Source organism: Natrix helvetica (assembly GCF_964273705.1).
Source record: "Natrix helvetica genome assembly, chromosome: Z".
In the NCBI taxonomy this organism is placed as follows: domain Eukaryota; kingdom Metazoa; phylum Chordata; class Lepidosauria; order Squamata; family Natricidae; genus Natrix; species Natrix helvetica.
The window spans coordinates 141935532-141958425 of NC_138554.1; the positions used below are offsets into that span (position 1 = coordinate 141935532).

At 50.9% G+C, this 22894-nt stretch overlaps 1 protein-coding gene across 1 annotated transcript; it reads right to left on the reverse strand.

Moving 5' to 3' along the window:
• Positions 1–13672: 13672 nt before the first annotated feature.
• On the reverse strand, positions 13673–17271 carry LOC309401850 (GTPase IMAP family member 9-like). The gene is made up of 3 exons (XM_081971143.1): positions 17131–17271; positions 16246–16300; positions 13673–15528 (listed from the first exon to the last, which is right to left on the reverse strand). Exons 2-3 carry the CDS (start codon positions 16262–16264, stop codon positions 14870–14872), a joined length of 678 nt encoding a protein of 225 aa, XP_081827269.1. The 5' UTR covers positions 16265–16300; positions 17131–17271; the 3' UTR covers positions 13673–14869.
• Between the last annotated feature and the right edge of the window lie 5623 nt (positions 17272–22894).

Consider the following 22894-nt stretch of genomic DNA (forward strand, 5'->3'; position numbering starts at 1 on the left):
AAGTGCCTTCCAGCTCTTTGATTCTGCAAGGGTCTCCTGCTGGAGCAGGGGGTTGGACTAGGTGACCTCTGAGATCCCTTCCAACTCTGAGATTCTGTAAGGGTCTCCCACTCCGGCAGGGTGTCCGACTAGATGGCCTCCAAGGTCCCCTCCAACTCCTTAATTCTGCAAGCTTCCTCCTCCTTGAACTGGAGGTTGGATTAGATGATCTCTGAGGTCCCTTCCAATTCTGAGATTCTGTAAGGGTCTCCTGCTGGAGCAGGGGGTTGGACTAGGTGACCTCTGAGATCCCTTCCAATTCTGAGATTCTGTAAGGGTCTCCCACTCCGGCAAGGTGTCCGACTAGATGGCCTCCAAGGTCCCCTCCAACTCCTTAATTCTGTAAGCCTCCTCCTCCTTGAGTAGGGGGTTGGAATAGATGACCTCTGAGGTCCCTTGCAACTGTGATGCTATGATTCCTCAGGATCTCCTGCTCAAGCAGGTGGTTGGACTAGATGACCTCCAAGTTCCCTTCCAATTCTCCTGCTGGAGCAGGGAGTTGGAGTAGATAACCTCCCAGGCCTCTTCCAACTCTGTGATGCTGTAATTTTTGTCAGGGTCTCCTGCTGGAGCAGGGGGTTGGACTAGGTGACCTCTGAGATCCCTTCCAATTATGAGATTCTGTAAGGGTCTCCCACTAGGGCAGGGTGTCCGACTAGATGGCCTCCAAGGTCCCCTCCAACTCCTTAATTCTGTAAGCCTCCTCCTCCTTGAACTAGGGGCTGGACTGGATGATCTCTCAGGTCCCTTGCGACTGTGATGCTATGATTCTGTCAGGATCTACTGCTCGAGCAGGGGGTTGGACTAGATGACCTCCGAATTCCCTTCCAACGCTGTGATTCTGTCATCATGTAAGGCTCTCCTGCTTGACAAGGGTTGGACTAGATGACCTTCAAGGTCCCATCCACTTCTTTAATTCTGTAAACCGCCTCCTCTTTGAGCAGCGGGTTGGACTAGATGACCTCTGAGGTTCATTCCCGCTCGATTCCGATGGAAAGGCTGCTGAAGGAGAGGCAGGTTACGCGGAGTAGAGAGAGTAGAGAGTAGAGGAAACGAGTCTGGCTTTTGCGGGGGGGGGGGGGACTCGACACAACTCAAAGCGGCCGTTGTGCAATTAATACACCCGGAGAAAAATAGCCTCTTTGTCTATGCTGCGGTGTGTGTGTGATGTGTTTGTTTGTGTGTGTAGGGGGGGGCGGTCCTTCCAAATCGTTTTTTCCCCCAGTGGCATGATTTGCAAGCAGCCCCGGCGGCGGCGGGAGACCTTCGCTCCGTTATAGCTGTTTAGATGCGACTCCTTTCTGCGTCCCGGGGATTGGGGGTTTTTTTGGAGAGGGGGAGAGGGAGGAGAGAGGACGGCATACAGTTGGGGGCGGCAGAGGTGGCGAGAGGTCGCAGGAATGGGCGGCCCCACCAGGCAGGGGAGTGGCTGGGGGGAGGGCGCTTGAGCAGGGGGTTGAACTAGATGACCTCTGAGTTCCCTTCTAACTCTGAAATTCTGTAAGTCTCCTGATTGAGCGGAGATTTGGACTAGAGGACCTCCCACACTTTAATTCTGTAAGTCTCCTCCTCCAGCTGCGGGTTGGACTAGATGACCTCCAAGTTCCCTTCCAATTCTCCTGCTGGGGCAGGGAGTTGGAGTAGATAACCTCCCAGGTCTCTTCCAACTCTGTGATTAATTTTTGTCAGGGTCTCCTGCTTGAGCAGGGGGATGGATTAGATGACCTCCAAGGTCTCTCCTCACTGTCTTAATCTGTCAGTGTCTCCTGCTTCAATGGGGGGAGGGGTTGGGCTGGATGACCTCCGAGGTCCCTTCCAGTTCTATTCCGATGGAAAGGCTGCTGGGAGAGGGGCGCGTGGGTGGGGCGCTCTGCAAAGCGGCGTGCAAAGAGCAGTGGAAGCGAGGCTGGCTTTTGTGGACGGGGTGGGGGGGAGGGTGGGGGAGGGGAAGTGGGGAGGAGGAGGCGACACAACCCGAAGCGGCCGTTGTGCGATTAAAAGCGACGGACAAAAACAGCCTGTTCGCTTTGAGCGCCCCGCCTGTTTACTTAGCTCGGCTACTTGTCTCTTTGTGAGTGTTTTGTTTGTGTGTATTTTGTATCTTATTTCTTTTCAATCACGTAGTTTCTAGGCAGCGCCGCCGCCGAAAGACTTTCGCTTTCTTTTGCTGTTTTTTTCTTTTTCCGTCCCTGCGATGGGGAGGGAAGAGGGGGGAAGGGGCGGCATCCAGTTAGGGGCGAGAGAGATGGGGAAGGGTCTCCCGTAGGAGTGGCCCACAAGCAAGGGGGAGAGAGAGAGAGACCCCCGGGGAGAAGAAGTAGAGGATTTCAAGAAGTGACTGGGCGGCCATTTGTCCGGAATAGCGTAGGTAGGGTCTCTCCCGCTCGGGCATGGGGGTTGGATTAGATGACCTCTGAAGTGCCTTCCAGCTCTTTGATTCTGCAAGGGTCTCCTGCTGGAGCAGGGGGTTGGACTAGGTGACCTCTGAGATCCCTTCCAATTCTGAGATTCTGTAAGGGTCTCCTGCTGGAGCAGGGGGTTGGACTAGGTGACCTCTGAGATCCCTTCCAACTCTGAGATTCTGTAAGGGTCTCCCACTCCGGCAGGGTGTCCGACTAGATGGCCTCCAAGGTCCCCTCCAACTCCTTAATTCTGCAAGCTTCCTCCTCCTTGAACTGGAGGTTGGATTAGATGATCTCTGAGGTCCCTTCCAACTCTGAGATTCTGTAAGGGTCTCCTATTTCGAGCAGCGGGCTGAACTAGAAGACGACCACACACACACACACCTGACAAAAGATACACCTCCTTTTGTAAGAAAGGAAAAGATTTATTAATAACTGATTAAAATTCACATCGTAGGTAGGTCCTCACTCGGAATCCCGTGTTGAGTTCACATTGGCCAGGGCAAGGGATGGTGGTATAGCAACGCCCCCCCCCCCTTGCCAAACCTTTGGGCACCAAGGACTGGTTCTGTGGAGGTTGGTTTTTCCGCATACCGGAGAGGGTGTGTAGGCTTCACTTGCTGCCTGGATCGCGTGCGCTCACAGACACACACAGATGGGGCTTCACTCCCTTGTGCTGCCTGGTTCTTTGTGGACCACAGCCAATGTTCCCTCTAATTTTTTTTCAGTGTGAGCAGAAAAGTATAGTGTTTGAGTGGCACATTTTTATGCCTGAGCAGCACCTGAATTTTTTTTCACAGGTGTCACCTAAGACAACAACGAAATCAGTATTATTTGAAACTCAAAGTTATGTTTATTCAAGGTACCCGCTTAATTAAAAGTGTTATATACTTAACAACGCTCTTGCTTAGCAACCAAATTGTTGGGTCAGAAACTCTGGCATTTGAAGCGTGCAAGTCTTAAAGCTGTCAAGTTACAAGATCCTTGTATCCCTAACCCTTTAGGAAAAAAACCCCAAGGGGTCTTCAAACCTGACAGCTTTAAGACTTGGGGACTTCAACTCCCAGAATTCCTCCTCCAGTCATGTTGGCTCAGGAACTCTGGCATTGAAGCATGCAAGTCTTAAAGCTGTCAAGTTGCAAGACCCTTGCACCCCTAACCCTTTAGAAAAAAAACCCCCAGGGGTCTTCAAACCTGACAGCTTTAAGACTTGGGGACTTCAACTCCCAGAATTCCTCCTCCAGTCATGTTGGCTCAGGAACTCTGACATTGAAGCATGCAAGTCTTAAAGCTGTCAAGTTGCAAGACCCTTGCACCCCTAACCCTTTAGAAAAAAAAAACCCAGGGGTCTTCAAACCTGACAGCTTTAAGACTTGTGGACTTCAACTCCCAGAATTCCTCCTCCAGTCATGTTGCGGCAACGTCATCTGCATGGATCTGCTCCATCTTCGGTTTTTTTCACAGGGGGCAGGGCTGCTGCTGAAGATGCCGACGATGAGCCCCTGCCGCCACCAGAATAACAGCTGCCTCCTCCTCCTCCTCCTCCTCCTCCTCCTCCACCACATTTGGAGTGAAGCCGCCAAAGCTCCCGCTGGCGCCCCCGCCCGTGGCAGCGGTGGCAGTGCATCCTCCACTCGGAGCGCCTGAGCTGGGCACCGCATTACCCCTGCCGCCTCCTCCTCCGCCGCCGTGCTTTTGAGAAGCCCCCTGCAGGAGCTTTGAAAAGGCTTTGGGGGTTTATTTTTGCTGCAGCGCCGGGCGCAAGCAGCTAGGATTGGCCGCCCACAAAGGACCTCCCCGGGCTTGCTTTCCTGAACTCAGTCACCCTGCACTCATCAAAACAAGTCCGGGGAGGTCCTTTGCGGGCGGCCAGTTCTAGCCGCCTGCAAAGGACCTACGCCGCCTGTTACAGTACAAAACACTGCGCGGCAGTTGGAAACTGCTGCACGGTGCTTTCTTGCCACCTGCGCGGCCGTGCAGACCACAGCCTGTCGCTGGTCCACAGCCCTGGTGTAGAGGAGCAGCCCCCCCCTTTTGTCACCAAGACACTCCAAGACACACAAAGTCTCTTCCAGATGTTTATTGACATACAGGTTCCACCTTGGCAGCAATCCAGCCTGCCAAGGTCAAGATAGCACTCTGGGCAGCAATCCAGCTACAGCGACACCCCTTGGCAGCAATCCAGCTACCAAGCTGCAGATAATCACCTTAGCAGCACTCCTGCCTGCCAAGGTCCAGGGAACAGATTGCCAGCAATCCAGGTAAAACCCTTTGGCAGCAATACAGCCTGCCAAAGTACGACACAGATCTGAGCTTCTCTAACTCCAATGATCAGTTGATTCCTGCAAAGGGTGTGTCCACAAGCAGTCCCTTTATAGTCTGGAGAGGAGTCTAATTATCAGCAGCTGAGAGCAATTACCTCCTGCAATTGCTCAATTGCTCCTTATGCCGGGTAGCAGGTCGGTAACGAGCATCTAATAGCTCACTGCTGATGTCTGACTCACTGTCCTGTGACTCCTCCCCACTGCTCCAAGGCATGACATCAGGAGCCCCCTTCCTTTGGCTTTCACCACTGCTCCATGCCTCAGGCGCCTCCTGGTGGCCAACCAGCCTCTCTGCGCCCTGCTCAGAGTTGGAACCCTGTCCAGGGTCCTCCACATCCTCCTGAGCCAACTCGGAGGGACCCTCGCTGTCAGAGTCTGGTGGCAACTCCAACGGCTCCTGCTGGGCCACAACACTAATCTATCTATCATTTATTATGTATATTTATCTATTTTATCTATCAGTCAACCTCATCTATTTGTATATAGAAAGGTAGTAATGTTCTACCTGTAAATGACTTTTGCTGTTTTAATCGCTTTAAAATCTATGTAAATCGTTTCAAAATTGACAGAAAACAATATGATTTCTGTAACAGAATTGTCGAAGTCTGGAATGCCCTTCCTGGTTCAGTTGTCTTGGCTACTGAGAAAGAAGGAAGGAAGGAAAGAAAGAAGGGAAGGAAGGAAGGAAAAGAGGGAGGGAGGGAGGCTTGTCGACTGGATCGCATCATGCCGGCTTGATAGTTCCTTCGCATTGGTAGACCGGGTCCCGCTAAGTCAGGCTGGTGCAGGAGCAATCAGTAGACCGGGTCCTGTGTTCACAACTGGTGGATCGGGATCCGCTTCACAGCTGGTAGACCGGGTCCCTCTAAACCATCCTGGTGGTTTCGCAATTGATAGACCGGGGTCTGTCTGTCTTCACGACTGGTACACTGAGACCTGTCTAAACTGACCCCCTTTCACAAGTACCATTCATATGTCAGACGAGCCTGACACAGGTTAGCTCCTTACATTTTTCACCACTGCCCTGTGGCCTTTTTCTTTTACATCCCTGCCTTACACCAATTGGACAGATGACACTCCTGGCTCTCCTTCCAGGGATCAACTTCCCACAACTTCCAAGGCAACTTCTCTGGGTCAATTCTTCTCACTCTCACAAAAGAGGCTCCCTCCTAAGGTCAGGAGGCTGCCAAAACTATAATATAATACAGTTCACCCATTGCAAAGCGCAGACATCGTGTCAGCGTAGGGTTGGCCTGCTCTACGCAATGCAAGGAAAAAACATGGCAGCAGTTGGGGGGAGTGGTGTTAAGCTGGCCATGTCTACCCAGTTGGCCACACCCACCCAGTCAGCCACGGCCAGTGAGTGGGCGCAAGCTGGACATGCCCACTCAATTGACCCCCCCCCATCCCCAAGATCAACCACAGGCAAGAGGAAATGGGCCCGGTCTACACAATGCATAGAGGAAACACCAGGCCAGCATGAGGTAGAGATGGGAATTAAGGATACTGAAGGAAAGGGGGGGGGGGGGCTTTCAGAAGAAGTCCTTCGAATTCTCTGTGTTTGTGTGTTTGTGCGTGTTCGTGTGTGTACCCCACATAACTCTTGTACACAGATGTCTTATTCTCTGGAAGAAAATACTGGGGGGCGGGACAACCCAAAAACCCTCAGAGAAGAGAGAGAGAGAGAGAGAGAGAGAGAGAGAGAGAGAGAGAGAGAGAGAGAGAGAGAGAGAGAATAAATGAGGAATGCTTTGAGCAATTTCAACATCCCTTGGTATCCCTTACTCTCAGGAAAAAAGTAATGTTGGGGGTAAGCTTGGTGTCCATCCATTCATCCATCCAATCTCTTTGTCTCTCTATCCATCCTCTTGTGTCTATCTATTGTTCTATCTTTCCATCCATCTAGTATCTAGTATCTATCTGTCTGTCCATCCGTCCGTCCATCCGTCCGTCCATCCGTCCGTCCATCCATCCATCCATCCATCCATCTATCTTTCCATTCATCTAGTATCTATCTATCGATTTATCTCTCTCTCTTATTTATTATGTATATTTATCTATTTTATCTATCAGCCTATCCCATCTATCTATATATAGTAAGGCAGTAATGTTCTACCTGTAAATGACTTTTTCTGGTTTTATCACTTTAAAATCTATGTAAATCGTTTCAAAATTGACAGAAAGCAATATGATTTCTGTAACAGAGTTGTCGAAGTCTGGAATGCCCTTCCTGATTCAGTTGTCTCAGCTACACATTTTCACAGTTTCAGTCACCAATGGACTTCCGTGGACCTCAATTCAAACTTACAGAAGTGGTCAGGAGAAGGGGCATGCATAAGTGCACTAATGCATCTATCGTCTCTGTTACTGTATTTTTATTCTCTTATTCTTACTCTCATTTTTTTGTCAAATTCCAATAAATAAAATAAAATGAATAATATATTTCTATATCCATCCATCTAGTAACTATCTTTCTATCAATCCATCCATCTCTATGCATCCATCTAGTATCCCTCTTTCTCTCTCATCTCTCTACCCTCTCTCTTTCTCTCTATCCTCTTTCTTGTCTTTCTCTCCCTCTCTCATCTCTCCCTCTCTTTCTATCTATCCTTTCTTCTCATCTTTCTTTCACTCTCTCATCTCTCTTTCTATCCTTTCTCTCACTTTCATCTCTCTATCCTCTCTCATTTCTTACTCTCACTCTCTCATATCTCTCTTTCTATATCCTTTCTCTCTCATCTTTCTTTCATTCTTATCTCTCTCTATCCTCTCTCTCTCTCATCTCTCTCTCTCTCTCATCTCTGTGTCTCTATCTACCCTCTCTGTTTTGTTTCTTTCTCTCACTCTCATCTCTCTACCTATCCTTTCTCTGTCGTATCTCTTTCTGTCACTCTCTTATCTCTCTCTTTCTATCTGTCCTCTTTCTCTCATCTTTTTCTCACTCTCATCTATCTATCTTCTTTCTCATCTCTTTCTCTCACTCTCATCTCACTATTTATCTATCCTTTCTCATCTCTTTCTTTCATTCTTCCATCTCTTTCTATACTCTCTCTCTCTTCTCTTTCTCTCACTCTCATCTCTCTGTCTCTATCTATCCTTTCTCTTTCTTTCATTCTCTAATCTCTCATCTCTTTCCCACTCACTCTTTATCCTCTTTCTCATCACTCTCGCATGTATCTCTCTCTCTCTCTCCTCTCTCCCCTCTTTCTCTCATTCTCTCATCTATCCTCTTTCTCTCTTATCTCTTTCTGTCACTCTCTAATCTCTCTATCCTCTTTCTCATCTCTGTCTCTCACTCTCACTCTCTCATCTTTCTCTCTTTCTATCTATCCTCTTTCCCTCTGTGTGTGTCTCCCTCCATCCAATTTTTTTTCTGGAGATTTCATCACAGCCAATGAATCCAGGTGCCTTAACAATTCGAGGAAAATATTGTGATTAAAAAGGAACTTTAAAACCGGACAACCCTTTAAAAAAAAGAAGAAAAAGAGGGAAAGCTGAAAGGCTTCCAATTCAATACAAACAAGAGTTCTTTGGCTCTTTATCAAGGCAGCCAGGAAACGGGGGGAGGGCGGGGTGGGGGCTTAGAAGCATCCAACGCCCCAGATTGGGGACCAAAGCCAGGAAATGGCCATGGAAATAAACTGTCATCCCAAATGTGGCCATCATGGAAAAGGAAGCCTCCTAAACCCAGGTTTGCTGCAGATACAATGAATCCCCCCTCCCCCCATGATAAAATCTGATTTCCTCTTCAGCAAACTCTGATTTTTCTTCAGAAACTCAGACTCCAGCCGAATTCCAAGGGGTCCCTTCCTTTGCTGACCTCAACGCTGCTTCTTTGTTCTTTGTGGCTGTCGCCATTCCTACACAACCTCGATTGTTGCTGTATCACCCGCGGAGCCACCGATGTCCCCGTCGTTCTGAGCAGCCTCCTCCCCAATTCCTCCCTCCGTCCCTGGGCCTCCTGAGCCACCGGCCCCAAAGATAAGGGGCCTCTGTCTCCCCCCTTTCAATGGAGAGAGTCCTCGACTTACAACGGTTCATTTAGTGACCCTTCAGAGCAGGGGTGAAAGGCTCTGCTACCGGTTCTCTTTCATCGCAACCAAACCGGTAGTAAAAAAAATGCTACTGGTTCGCCCAAACTGGTAGTGTTTTTACTACTGGTTCAGGTGAACCGGTAGCATTTTTTACTACCAGTTAGGGTGAACCGGTTCAAACCGGTAGCATTTCACCCCTGGTTCAGAGTGATGATGGCACAGGAAAAAAAGGGACTTATGGAAGGTTTTTCACACTTAGGCAGCTCCATGGTCAGGTGATCAAAATCCAGACACTTGCAAACTGACTTGTAGTTATGACGGTCGCAGCACAATTACCCAAGGACAGTCAGACGGCGTTCAAGCAGGAGACTTTTACAGAATGACAGAATAGTAAGAGTTGGAAGGGATCTTGGAGGTCATCCAGTCCAACCCCCTGCCCACTCTGGAGACCCTTACAGAATCACAGAGCCGGAAGGGACCTTGGCAGTCATCCCTGGAGCACAACATTTATGTCGCTAAGTGAGACATTGCTCAAGTGAGTTTCATCCCGACGTTCCTTGCCAAAGTTGTTCAGTGAATCGCCGCAGTTGTGAAGTTAATCCTCTGGCTGTTCAGCAAATCAGGCTCCCTCTTTGTCACAAGGTCGCAAAAGGGGATCACACAACCCCGGGACGTTGCGACCGTCATAAGTAGGAGTCTGTTTGCCAGCATCTGAATTTTGATCACATGACCACAGGGATGCTGCCTAAATGTGAAAGTGGTTGTAACTCCATTTTTTCAGTGCCGTTGTAACTTCGAATGGTCACTAAGGGAACTGTTGTAAGTTGAGGACTATACCTGTATTTCCCCTCTCCTCTGCCTGGCATGGTGCCGATCGGGCTGAGTGGAGCACCTTCACCAGTGTCCCTGTGTCAGACTTTCCTCAGCTCAAAGCTCTAGGTGAAAACTCCACTCAATACAATACCATACAATAGCAGAGTTGGAAGGGACCTCGGAGGTCTTCTAGTCCAACCCCCTGCCTAGGCAGGAAACGCTATACCGTTTCAGACAAATGGCTCTCCAACATCTTCTGAAAGGCTTCCGGTGTTGGGGCATTCATCCAGGGCCTCTTTCTTGAGGCAACAGTTATGCCGATGCAGCTGTTCTTGTTTGACCTACTCTCTTTTTCAGATCCATTCTTTCATCCCTCTTTTTAATTTTGGATCTAATTTTGGAGGGGGAGCCGGACCTCGCCGGAATAACCGAGACCTGGTTGGGCCACGAGGGAGGTCTACCCCTTGTGGAAATGTGCCCTCCAGGTTATCGAGCATTTCACCAGCCTCGGGCCCAGGGAAGGGGCGGTGGGGTAGCAGTGATTATCCGGGAAGACTTAGAGCCGAGAGAGTTCACCGTGCCGCAGACATCCGGGTGTGAGTCCCTCGTCGTGAGATGGGGCCCAGGGAGGCAGTTGGGCCTGCTGATAGTATACCTGGCTCCTCGCTATACTTCAGCGGCCCTGCCCGAACTCCTTGAGCTGATCTCATCGGTGGCGGTTGAGACCCCCAAACTGTTAGTGATGGGGGATTTTAATCTGCCGTCGATGGGAGAAGCGTCTGAGGGGGTTCGGGAGTTCATGGCTTCCATGACAGCCATGGACCTGACCCAGTTAATTCAGGGCCCTACTCACGAGGGAGGCCACACCCTGGACCTTGTTTTTGTCTCTGGCCAGTGGACGAGTGATCTGGGAATAGGGGATCTAGACACTATTCCCCTGTCATGGTCGGATCACTCACTTCTCCGGCTGGACTTCCCTGGTGCTACCCCCCGCCGCGAGGAGGCGGAACTGGAAGGTATTAGATGGTTCCGCCCCAAGCGCCTGATGGAACCGGATAGGTTCCAGACGGAACTTGGGCCACCTCCTGTGGACCTGACCCGCCCCCGAGTGGAGGACCTGGTAGACGCATGGAATAGTGCGACTACCGGGGCCCTAGACCGGGTGGCGCCTTTGCGGCCTCTCCTGCGGCGACGAACCACCCTGGCACCTTGGTTTACCGAGGAGCTAAGGGTGATGAAACGCCACAAGAGACGCCTAGAGAGTCGTTGGAGATCCTCCCGTTCCGAATTTGACCGAGCACAGGCACGAGCCTATTTGAAGACGTACCTTGTGGCATTAAGAGCGGCCAAACGTCAACATTGCGCCGCTCTTATTGCGTCTGCAGATAACCGCCCTGCCGCCCTGTTTCGGGTGACCCGTTCCCTCTTGTTTGAGAGACCACGGGAAGCCCCACTACAGGGCAGAGCAGAGGAGTTTGGGAATTATCTACAGGACAAAGTCGCTCAAATTCGGATGGGATGGACCCCTTTCAGTGGTTCAGTAGAGACGCCCGTTGCGAGTCTTGAGGGACCGCTTTGGGAGGAGTTTGACTCGGTTGCCATCGAGGATTTGGACAGGTTGCGTGGACGTCTGCGACCCACCACATGTTTATTGGACCCGTGTCCCTCCTGGCTTGTACTGGCATCCTGGGAGGTTACGCGCGACTGGCTCCTGGGCCTGGTGAACGCCTCGTTGGGTGAGGGGTCTCTACCGGCCGCCTTGAAAGAGGCGGTGGTGAGGCCCCTGCTCAAGAAGCCTTCCCTGGACCCAACGGACCTAGTCAATTATCGTCCAGTCTCCAACCTTCCTTTTTTAGCGAAGGTTGTAGAGAGTGTGGTAGCACAGCAGTTCCCACGTCACCTGGAGGAAAATGATTATCTAGACCCGCGCCAGTCCGGCTTCCGACCCGGGCACAGCACGGAGATGGCCTTGGTCGCATTGGTTGATGATCTCTGGAGGGCCAGAGATAGGGGTTGTTCCTCTATCCTGGTCCTATTAGATCTCTCGGCGGCGTTCGATACCATCGACCATGGTATCCTGTTGCACCGGCTAGAGGGGCTGGGAGTCAGGGGCACCGTTTTACGGTGGTTTGGCTCCTACCTCTCTGATCGGACGCAACGTGTGTTGACAGGGGAGCAGAGTTCGACCCGGAGGCCACTCACATGTGGAGTGCCACAGGGATCGGTGCTCTCGCCTCTCCTGTTCAACACATATATGAAACCGCTGGGCGAGATCATCCGTGGTTTTGGGGTGGGATATCATCTGTATGCTGATGATACTCAGCTATACATTTCCACTCCGAACCACCCCAATGAGGCCGTCGAAATGATGTCCCGGTGTCTGGAGGCCGTACGGGTCTGGATGGATGGCAACCGACTAAAACTCAACCCTTCCAAGACGGAGTGGCTGTGGCTTCCGGCCTCCCGGTTCAACCAGGTGCTTCCATCTCTGGCCATCGGGGGCGTCCAACTAGCCCCCATGGAACAGGTGCGCAATTTGGGCGTCCTCCTGGATGCCCGGCTGTCCATGGATAACCATGTAACAGCCGTGGCAAGGGGGGCGTTCCATCAGGTCCGCCTGATGCGCCAATTGCGCCCCTTATTGGACCGGGATGCCCTACGCACAGTCACCCATGCGCTAGTGACGTCTCGCCTGGATTACTGCAATGCTCTCTACATGGGGCTTCCCTTGAGATGCACTCGGAGACTACAGTTGGTCCAGAACGCGGCCGCGCGGATGATTATGGGGAGGACTAGATACTCCCCTGTAACACCTCTCCTGCGCGAGCTGCACTGGCTTCCTGTGGTCTACCGAGTGCGTTTCAAGGTTTTGATTATGATCTTTAAAGCGCTTCATGGCACAGGGCCTAGTTATATGCAGGATCGCATCCTGCCCCACACATCCCTACGACCAATTCGCTCACACAGAGAGGGACTTCTCCGGGTGCCGTCCGCCAAACAGTGCCGGGGGGCGACACCCAGGAGCAGAGCCTTCTCTGTGATGGGCCCAGCCCTGTGGAATGACCTCCCCTGTGACATCAGGACTACTTCCGATCTCCGTTCCTTCCGTGTACAGTTGAAGACCCACCTCTTTCAATTATCTGGCCTGGCTCAATCGCAATCGTAATTTTCTCATTCCTCCTAACTGTTTTTTAAATTGTCCTTAAATATTAATTTTTAACTGCATATTGGGTTTTTACAATTGGGGTATTTTAAAGCTGATTTTTAACTGTCTAATGATGTAATTTGTTTCCTCCTCCGTGTATGTATGTGTGTTGTGTATGTATGTACGTTTTTGTGCTGTTATATATCTTTTATGTTTTATGCTCCATTGTACGCCGCCCCGAGTCCTACTTGGAAAGGGAGCGGCTAATAAATCCAAATTTATTATTATTATTATTATTATTATTTTCATCAGAATGCCAGGGGGCTGGCACCAGCTTGCCCTATTCCACTCGGCCAGGCCAAGCAGATTGCCTCATCCTGTCCCCCGTGTCCTGGGGCATCCCCCTCCTCAACGAGGAGGAAGAGTTAATCCTGTTATTTCTCTTTTTCTTTTTTCAGCCGTTACTGCCTTGGGCAAAGCTTTCTCTTTCAAAACGGATAGTGGGCTATTCTTCATTGGCCTTTTTGTAATTTTGTAACTCACGGGCTACCCTGTCATTCCACAGGTAAAGGCATTGTGGAACGTGTTCATTGGTCCTTTAAGGACTGTCTTCACAAACAAATAAAGAAGAAGGGCTCTCGGCAGTGGTGGGTTTCAAAACATTTTGGAACCTACTCTGTGGGTGTGGCCTGCTTTGTGGGAGTGGCTTGCCAGCCATGTGACTGGGTGGGAGTGGCTTGCCAGCCATGTGATGGGGTGGGAGTGGCTTGCCAGCTATGTGACCGGGTGGGAGTGGCTTGGCAGTCATGTGACTGGGTGGGAGTGGCCAAGACGATGTCACCGAATTCTTTGCCCCAATGGATGAAATCCAAAAGTATGAAAGAAAACACCAATTATGTAAGGAAAGGTCACTAAAATGTATAAAGAAATATTATTAGTACTTGATCATTATTAATGCGTAGATAACTGTGGGACATTACACACCCACACAAACTATGACAGTGCCAGGAAAACACAAAACATTAAGAATTCTCCCCCCCCCCAAAAGACTGCAAATAAAACCAGTTTTTGGTATTGAGTATTGAGTGTAGAATATTTTAAAATGGTTTACTTCAATTTATTGTGTGTAGAATACCTGGAAATGTTTACATGTATAAATTATTGTGTGCGGAATACTTAACAATGGTTTTTAAGGATTTTTTTACTTATAGAATATCTTTTTTTAAAATTATTTTTAGGGAATTTTTATTTTTTTAATTGTTTATAAAATATATTTACTACAAAAAATGTTATTCCTTTTTGCAAATGTTTTCTTTGTGATGCAATATGTTGCTTTTAAGTGTTCAGGCCAGGTTTATGTGTCTCAAAGTGGCTGCTTTTCTATGGGCAGGCCAGGTTGATGCAAGGCAGCTTTGCCAGATTTTGTGTTTCACCCTGGTTGTTTAGGTAATTGTGAGGTGGTTGCTGGTTCTGTGAGCTTCCTGGCACTGTCCTTTATAATTTCCCACAATGCCTTGATGGTTTTTATTCCAGTGGCTTTGTCTTTCCTGTCCTTAGGATTAGGGGGAAAAAACTGGTTTATATTTTATAAACAATTAAAAAATAAAAATTCCCTAAAAAGAATTTTAAAAAAAATATTCTATAAGTAAAAAAATCCTTAAAACCATTGTTAAGTATTCCTCACACAATAATTTATACTGTAACCATTTCAAGGAATTCTACCAGCAATAATTTATACTGTAACCATTTCAAGCTATTCTACACACAATAAATTGGAGGGAGGGAAGAAGGAAGGGAAGGGAAGAGGGAGGAAAGAAAGAAAAAGGAAGGAAGGAAAGCGGGAGGAAGAAAGGGAAGAACCGAAGCGAGGAAAGGAAGGAAAGAGGGAGGGGGGAAGGAAGGATGGAAAGAATGAATGAAAGGAGGGAGTCCTTTCACCCGAGGGGAGAAACCAGATTCTCAGGAGACGGAATTGGGTCGGGGAGACTCTGCTACCAATTTCTCATGTGGGTTTTCTGGAGGGAAGCCGAAGGGAGAAGAGCAGAGCGGGGACCTTTTGCCAAGTTGCCACTATGAGGCCGAGGCTCAGAGATAATTTTTTTTTGGCGTCCCCTAAACCAAGGAGCACCAGGGAAAGATTTTGTTATTCTTGAAGTTCTCCTTGTCGGCCTTCATCATGTCCTCCGTGTAGCAAGGAGCTCTTTCGTTCTTCTTCACCAGCTCATCAATCATGGTCATCAGTTCGGCCACCTGAGCCTCTCGTTCTTCTCCTTCAGCCTTGTTGTTGAAAGCCAGGAAGCGGCCACCACAACTGCGCACCTGCTCCTTCAGCTCCTCGTTCCCCTGGGCGATGAAGTCCTCCAGAGCCTTTCCTTCCAGATCTTCTTTCCGGGTGAACAAGAGGATCATGTAATTCTTGGCCTTCAGGGTGAAGATCTCCTTGATAAAGCGAGCCACCTTCTCCTCCTCTTTGGTGAAACGGGTGGGACGAATCACCTGCAGGATGACGTGGGGACCCGGGGAGCAAAACTTCAAGCACTTACTCACTTCAGTGGACGTTTCTAGCTCAGGACGCCCGGAGTCAAGGAATCCAGGCGTATCCACGACCACCACCTTCCTTCCCTTCAGCTCGGTCTCCTCCTTTTGGCAACACTTGGTGACGGAACTGAAAGCCATCTTGGATTCAAAGGCGTGTTTTCCCAGGATTGTGTTTGCCGTCGCGCTTTTCCCGTTGCCGGTTTTGCCCACCAGGACGATCCTCCGTTCCTGCCCTACAACCAAAAGGGGGAGAAGAGACAAGAAGGGGACCAGTCAGGAGCATTGCAGATGGGTAGGCTGTTGCCTGAGGGAGGGGTCAAAGGCGGTATCAGTCATGAATCCCTGAGTGCGATCTCAATCCAACCCACCACAAACGCCTTTCTTCTCTCCCGCTCATTTCCCTTGAACATTAATAGGTCAGATTCTTGTAGTGAGCTTAAGCTTGCAATCAGTCTTGATACTCATTTGAACTGCTGAACTTCCTGATTTTCCTGGCACTTGGCATCTCCCTCTCTCTTTCTTTCCTTTCCTTCTTTCTTTCCTATTTTCTTTCTCTCATTTCTCTCTGTCTCTCTTTCCATATCTATCTATCTATCTATCTATCTATCTATCTATCTATCTATCTATCTATCTATCATCTATCTATCTATTTTCTATCTATCTATCTATTTTCTCCCTCCCTCCCTCAACCCATCCATCCTTTGTGGGAGATGACAAGGCTGAGGCCAAGGGAGGGGTGAAAGGCATCATGAATCCCTAAGCGGTCACAAGCAATCTAAATCCAGCCCATCTTAAACTGTGGCGATTCACAAGGTGGGGGCAAGGGAAGTCATTAAAGGGGGAGAAGACTCCCTTCAACAAATGCCTCACTTTACGACAGAAAAATTTTGGACCCCATTTTGGTCATAAGTCAAGATCTACATGTACTCTCCCATCCGGGGAAGACTTACTTTGGATATATCCAGACATTTCCAGAGAAATTTCACAGCACAAATCTAGAAGTTTCTGTGTGAGAAGCAAAAAACAGAATCAGCCAGGGAGTCTCCCCATCCCCAGTGGACCCAGGGAGAAATCAGTGGGAGGAAAGAAGGAGGGAGGGTGGGAGGAAGAAAGAGATGAAGGAAAATAAGGAAAGGAAGAAGGAAGAAAGGAAGAAGGGAGGGAGGAAGGGGAGGGAAGGAGGTAGGAAAGAAGGAAGGAGGGAAATAAGGGAGGGAGGGAGGCAGGGAAGGAGGGAGCGAAGGTAGGAGATGAGGAAAGAAGGAAGGAAATGAGGGAGGGAGGGAGGAGATAGGAAGGAAGGAAAGGGGTGAGGGAAAGAAGGAAAGAAGGAGGGAGGGAGAGGAGGAGATAGGAAGGGAGGAAGGGAAATAAGGAGGGAGGGTGGCTGGAAGGCAGGAAAGAAGAAGGGAGAGAAATAAGGAGGGAGGGAGGGAGGGAGGGAGGAGATGCAGAGGGGGGCAGAGAGAGAGAAAAGGAAGAAAAGAAGGAAGGAAAGAGAAAGGGAGGGAGGGGAAAAAAACCCAGAATCAACTAGGAAGTCTCCGACCCCCACCCAATTAGGGCCCCTCCCCACTGATCCTGCACCCTCCCCCCCACCCCCGCTCATTTTACAGATCAACCGACGGAAGGGACCTTGTAGGTCATCTAGTCTAACCCCCTCTCCCCCAACAGGCAGTCCTTCAATTTTGGGGACCTTTGCAGAGTTTTTCGGGAAATGAGGCGGGGAGGGGGCGGGGGGGGAGAGGCGTTAACGCGCAAAGCGACGGGACCCCCATCTCTGTATCCCCCTCCCCTCTTTCTCTCCCCAGAGTCTCCGCCGGACAGACACCAACCTGAGTGCCTCCTTCTGGCGGAGGGGGAGTGATGTGAGGGGGAGTGGGAGGGTCTCCGCGACCACCGCTTCTCTTTGCTCCAGGGAAGGTCCGCGAGTCGCTTCTGCCTGTCCGCCGATCGCCGCACAGAAACAGCCTTGGCAGAACCGAAAGAAGTAAAGCGGGGGGGGGCTTTCGGGGCGGGGGAGGGCGGAGTCTCCTCGGATTGGCTGCACCGGCGGAGAAAAGGGGGGAGGGAGAGGCGTCTCCCGGCATCCCAGCCCCCTCTCCATCCTCCACGCCCCCCTCCCCGCAAAGCCCCAACTTGGCTAAAGGTGGCATCTCCCACCCGCCCAAATTTGGCTACTCTCTCTTTCTCTCTCTCCCCCCCCCCAACCTCCGATGATAACCCTGAGCCCCCTCCCCACACACGACGGGGGTCGGAATCCCGGCCAAAGGGGCTTGGGCGGGGTGGGTGGGTTGGACTAGATGACCTCGAAGATCCCTTCCTACTTTTCTTTTTTGTTCTATTCTGTCGGAATCCTTCCTGGGGTTTGTGTGTGATGGAGCTGTCGCTTGGGAGAAGAGCCGATTGCGCCCGCGACCCCTCCCCACTCAAACACACACACACAGGCCGTGGGAACTCTTCCTCCCCCCTCCTTTTCGCCCACTCCCTCAAAAGCGAGGCGGACTTCAGGAAAAGGGTCGGGGGGGGCTCTTTTTCCCAAAGTCACGTGCTTTCAGCGAAGCCCACGGAGAGCGCGCGCGTGGGGGCCGCGATCCAAAACTTGCGTCGGGTCCCCAAAACGCCCCGATGCAATAAGGGAAAGTTATAGCAATAGCCGTAGCGCGTAAGTTTTATATGCCGCTCACAGGGGTTTTTACAGAGGCTTCCAGGCTGTCCTCTCTGCGGCTGCGCGAGCTGGAAGCGGCGGGGGGGAGAGGGGGAAAGTGAAAGTGATCGGGGCGGCTGCTTTGTTTGGAAATCACGTGCTTGAAAGAAAGCGATTCCCCCCCCCCCCCCGCCACTCAACATACGCAAACACGCAAACATGCAGCGGGGTTGTTGACCTCAAATACCCTTTTTATTACTTTACTTTACACTTTACTTCATTTTAATTTTAAATTTAAATCATTGTCGTTCATCTTTTGCATAGAGCGACCCCTCCCCTCGCAGGCCCCCTCCCCAGCCTCCCGAGTTGAAAAAGGGCAGCCCACAATTGGAGTGAGGGCGGGGGGGGGGGAGAAACAGACCGCCTCATTTCATAGCCAGCGACCCCCGTCCCTGAAAGGGCAGATCGGGACACCGGGAAGAGGCGGGGGAGGGGGGAATGATAGACTTGGAAGGGACCTCCGAGGTCATCTAGTCCCATCTCCTTCTCAAGCAGGAGACCCTTACAGAATAATAGACTTGGAGGTGACCTCCAATTTTTGATCTTTTTCCAAAAATCTTTAGCCTCCTCACAGGTCCACCATAAATGGTAATACGCTCCGTGTAGATTCGCATTTCCAACATTTTGGGGAGGTATTTGTTGATATTTTAGCTAACCTTGTTGGTGCCAGGTGCCACCTATAAAACATTTTGTACTGGTTTTCCTTGTATGCAACCGAGAGTGTCATTTTTTAGTTTGTTCCCCCAAATTTTTCCCATTTGTCTAATTCAATATTATATCCAAAGTTCTGCGCCCATTTTATCATTTGTTCCTTCACAATTTCCTCTTCCATTTTATACTTCAGAATAAATTTATATATTCTCCCTAATGATGTTGTTTTTAATCCCCCTTTCTTTGCTCGACAAATAAACAATCGCAGAGCTGCAGATCTGGTGCCCTCTCCATTTCTCTTTTGCCTTTGACTGCTAAAATGTGTGTGGAGGGGAGAGGGGAGATCAGCCAGGGGTCCTTGTCTTTGAAGACCCCCTCCCCCTACTCAAGGGCAGCAGATTCTTGCCCCACAGACCCTCAAGGCCAGCCCGGCCCCATATCCTTGCCTTTGCCCCAGTGCAGCCCAGGAGCACTCCCCGCCCCCAGTTGCACCAGTATCAAAGCTGAGACCACTTATCCCGGGTGGGTTAAGTTGCTTCTTCTTCCCTGACCCTCCACCCCTCAATACCAGAGAGGAGGCAGTTGACTCTTTTGGGTGGCCTCTTGGCCTCTCGAGAATTTAACTTGCTGTGGGATAATTTAACAGTTCAATTACCGAAAAGAAATCCAGAAACTATGCTGATGTTCGCCATCCCCATTTCATGTTGTCCCTCCCTTGGCATCCATTCCTCATCGCTGGAAGCATTCAAGAGACTGGACTGCCATCTGTCAGAAAAGATGTAGGTAGGTCCTCCTGTTTGGGGGCGGGGGCGGGTTGGACTAGATAACCTAACAGGTCCCTTCCAACTCTATTCTCTTTTTTTGTCTTTTAATGACCTCGTAATCCCTTACATCAGGGTGGAACTGGGCCAGCTGAATGGAGCCGAGTCTTTACTGGCTGGATGCCCTTCCTGTCACCAGTGCGGAGTTTTGTTCAGCAGATAATTACTCACTGTGCCCAGAGAGAGAAACAACTGCCCCTACCTAGGATTGACCTCACAGCCTCCTGATTGTGTGGCAAAAGGGGTCCATACAGGGTAAGGGGCTTCCTTCTGAATTGCACTATTTGGGAATCCAGAAGCCTGGCGTTCCCATTGAAGCCCAGCGGGAGATGGGTGGGGGGTGTTACAGCTTCTCTCTCTCTCCCCCCTTAATTTTATTTTATTTTGTGGGCTGTTTCTAAAAAGCATCCAAGTGGACGCTCCCCCGCCCATCCCCACCACCTCTCCCATGCCCCACAACTTCCCAGGCACTGCAGGAGCCGCAGTCTGAGGGCAATGGAAGTGCAGCCTCTTTGCAAGAGGAAGAAGGAAGGGAAGGAAGAAGAGAAAGAAGAAAGGAAAGAAGGAAAGGGAAAGAGAAAGAAGGAAGGAAGAGGAGGGAGGGAGGAATGAAAGGTAGAAAGAGAAAGAAAGAAAATAAAGAAAAAAGGAGGGAAGGAAGGGGTGGCAGGAGGAAAGAGACAGACGGTGGGAGGAACGCAGCAAAGGAAGGAGAGAGGGAAAGAAGGAAGGAAGAAAGGAGGGTGTGAGAAAAGTTTCAAGTTCAAGTTTATTTGATTTATAGACCGCCCCCTCTCCCCGAAGGGACTCGGGGCGGTGTACAGGAACCACATTAAAAACCATATACATAATAAATACTCTTAAAACCAGATTAAACCTAGAGCCCTGTACAAGTTGTTAAAAATTAAAACACGACCTAAAACCAACCCCTCGAATTTAAAAATACAGGCATGGGGTGGGAAGCTGGAATTAGGCCAAGCCGGCTAAATTGAACAGGTGGGTTTTTAGTTTCTTGCGGAAGGAGCGGAGATCTGTAGTTGTTCTGATATCAGGGGGAAGATCATTCCAGAGGGTCGGGCCCATCACAGAGAAGGCCCTTCCCCTGGGCGTCGCCTGCTGGCATAGCCTAGTGGACGGCACCTGGAGAAGTCCCTCTCTGTGTGAGCGGATCGGCCGAAGGGATGTATGGGGCAGGATGCGATCCCGCAAATACCTAGGTCCTGTGCCATGGAGTGCTTTAAAGATGATAATCAGCACCTTGAAACGCACCCAGAAGGCCACAGGTAGCCAGTGCAGCCCGCACAGGAGAGGTGTTACATGGGAATACCTAGCGGCTCCCAAAACTGCCCGCGTGGCCGCATTCTGGACAAGTTGCAGCCTTCAGGTACATCTGAAGGGGAGCCCCATGTAGAGAGCGTTACAGTAGTCCAGCCGGGACGTCACAAGCGCATGGGTGACTGTGCGAAGGGCAGCCCGGTCCAATAGGGGACGCAGTTGGCGCACCAGGCGAACCTGGTGAAACGCCCCCCTTGCCACGGCTGTCACATGGTCGTCCATTGACAGCCGGGCATCTAGGAGGACGCCCAAATTGCGCACCCGATCCATGGGGGCCAGATGCTCGCCCCCAATGGCCAGTGATGGAATCAACTGGTTGAACCGGGGTGCCGGTAGCCACAGCCACTCCGTCTTGGACGGGTTGAGCTTGAGTCTGTTACTTCCCATCCAGATCCGTACGGCTTCCAGACACCAGGACATCACTTCGACGGCATCGTTGGGGTGGTACGGGGTAGAGCTGTACAGCTGGGTGTCATCTGCGTACAGATGGTAATCGACCCCGAACCCACGAATGATCTCGCCCAGCGGCTTCATGTATGTGTTGAACAGGAGAGGCGAGAGGACCGACCCCTGCGGCACCCCACAAGTGAGCGGCCTCAAGGTCGACCTCTGCTCCCCTGCCAACACAAATTGCGCCCCGCCAGAGAGGTAGGAGGAGAACCACCGCAGAACGGTGCCCCTCACCCCCAACCCCTCCAGTCGATGCAATAGGATACCATGGTCGATGGTATCAAAAGCCGCCGAGAGGTCTAATAGGACCAAGATGGAGGAACAACCCTCATCTCTGGCCCTCCAGAGATCATCCACCAACGCGACCAAAGCCGTCTCCGTGCTATGGCCCGGCCGGAAGCCGGACTGGCGCGGGTCCAGATAATCAATCTCCTCCAAGTGGCGTGGGAACTGTTATGCCACCACACTCTCTACAACCTTCACCAAAAAGCAAAGGTTGGAGACAGGACGATAGTTTGCTAACATAGCTGGGTCCAGGGAAGGCTTCTTGAGTAGGGGCCTTACCACCGCCTCTTTCAGGGCGGTCGGCAAGAGCCCCTCTCTCAAAGAATCGTTGACTAACTCCTGGAGCCAGCCTCGTGTGACCTCCCAGGATGCCAGTATAAGCCAGGAGGGACACGGGTCCAATAAACATGTGGTGGCTCGCAGTTGCCCGCGCAACCTGTCCATATCGTCGGAAGTAACAGAGTCAAACTCCTACCAGAATGGGACCTCAAGACCCACCTCCGATGTCTCTTCTAAACCACTGGAGGGGACCCACTCGCTGCGAATCTGAGCGATTTTGTCCTGCGGATACTCCCCAAATTCCTCTGCTCTACCCTGCAGAGGGGCTTCCCGTGGCCTCTGTTGAAGGAGGGAGCGGGTCACCCTAAACAGGGCGGCAGGGCGGTTATCTGCGGATGCAATAAGAGTGGCACAATACTGACGCTTGGCCACTCTTGAAGCCACAAGGTAAGTCCGCAAATAGGCTCTCACCTGTGCTCTGTCAGATTCAGAGTGTGACGATCTCCATCTGCTCTCTAGGCGTCTCTTGCGGCGCTTCATCACCCTCAGCTCCTCGGTGAACCAAGGAGCCTGGGTGGATCGCTGCCGCAAGAGAGGCCGCAAGGGCGCAACCCGGTCCAAGGCCCCGGCGGCCGCATTGTTCCATGCAGCCACTAGGTCCTCCATCCGGGTGCGGGTCAGGGCTACAGGAAATGGCCCAAGCTCCGTCTGGAACCTATCAGGTTCCATCAGGCGTCTGGGGCGGAACCATCTAGGACATTCCGGTTCCAACTCCCCGCGATGGGGAGTAGCGGCTGAGAAGTCGAGCCGGAGAAGTGAATGGTCTGACCATGACAGGGGTGTAATGACTAAATCTCCTATTCCTAGATCACTCCTCCACTGGCCAGAGACAAAGATAAGATCCAGTGTGTGACCACCCTCGTGTGTGGGGCCCTGAATTACTTGGGTCAGGTCCATGGCTGTCATGGAAGCCATGAACTCCCGGGCTGCCTCGGATGTTTCCCCTACCGATGGCAAGTTAAAGTCCCCCATGACCAACAGCCTGGGGGTTTCAACCGCCATCTCGGCGAT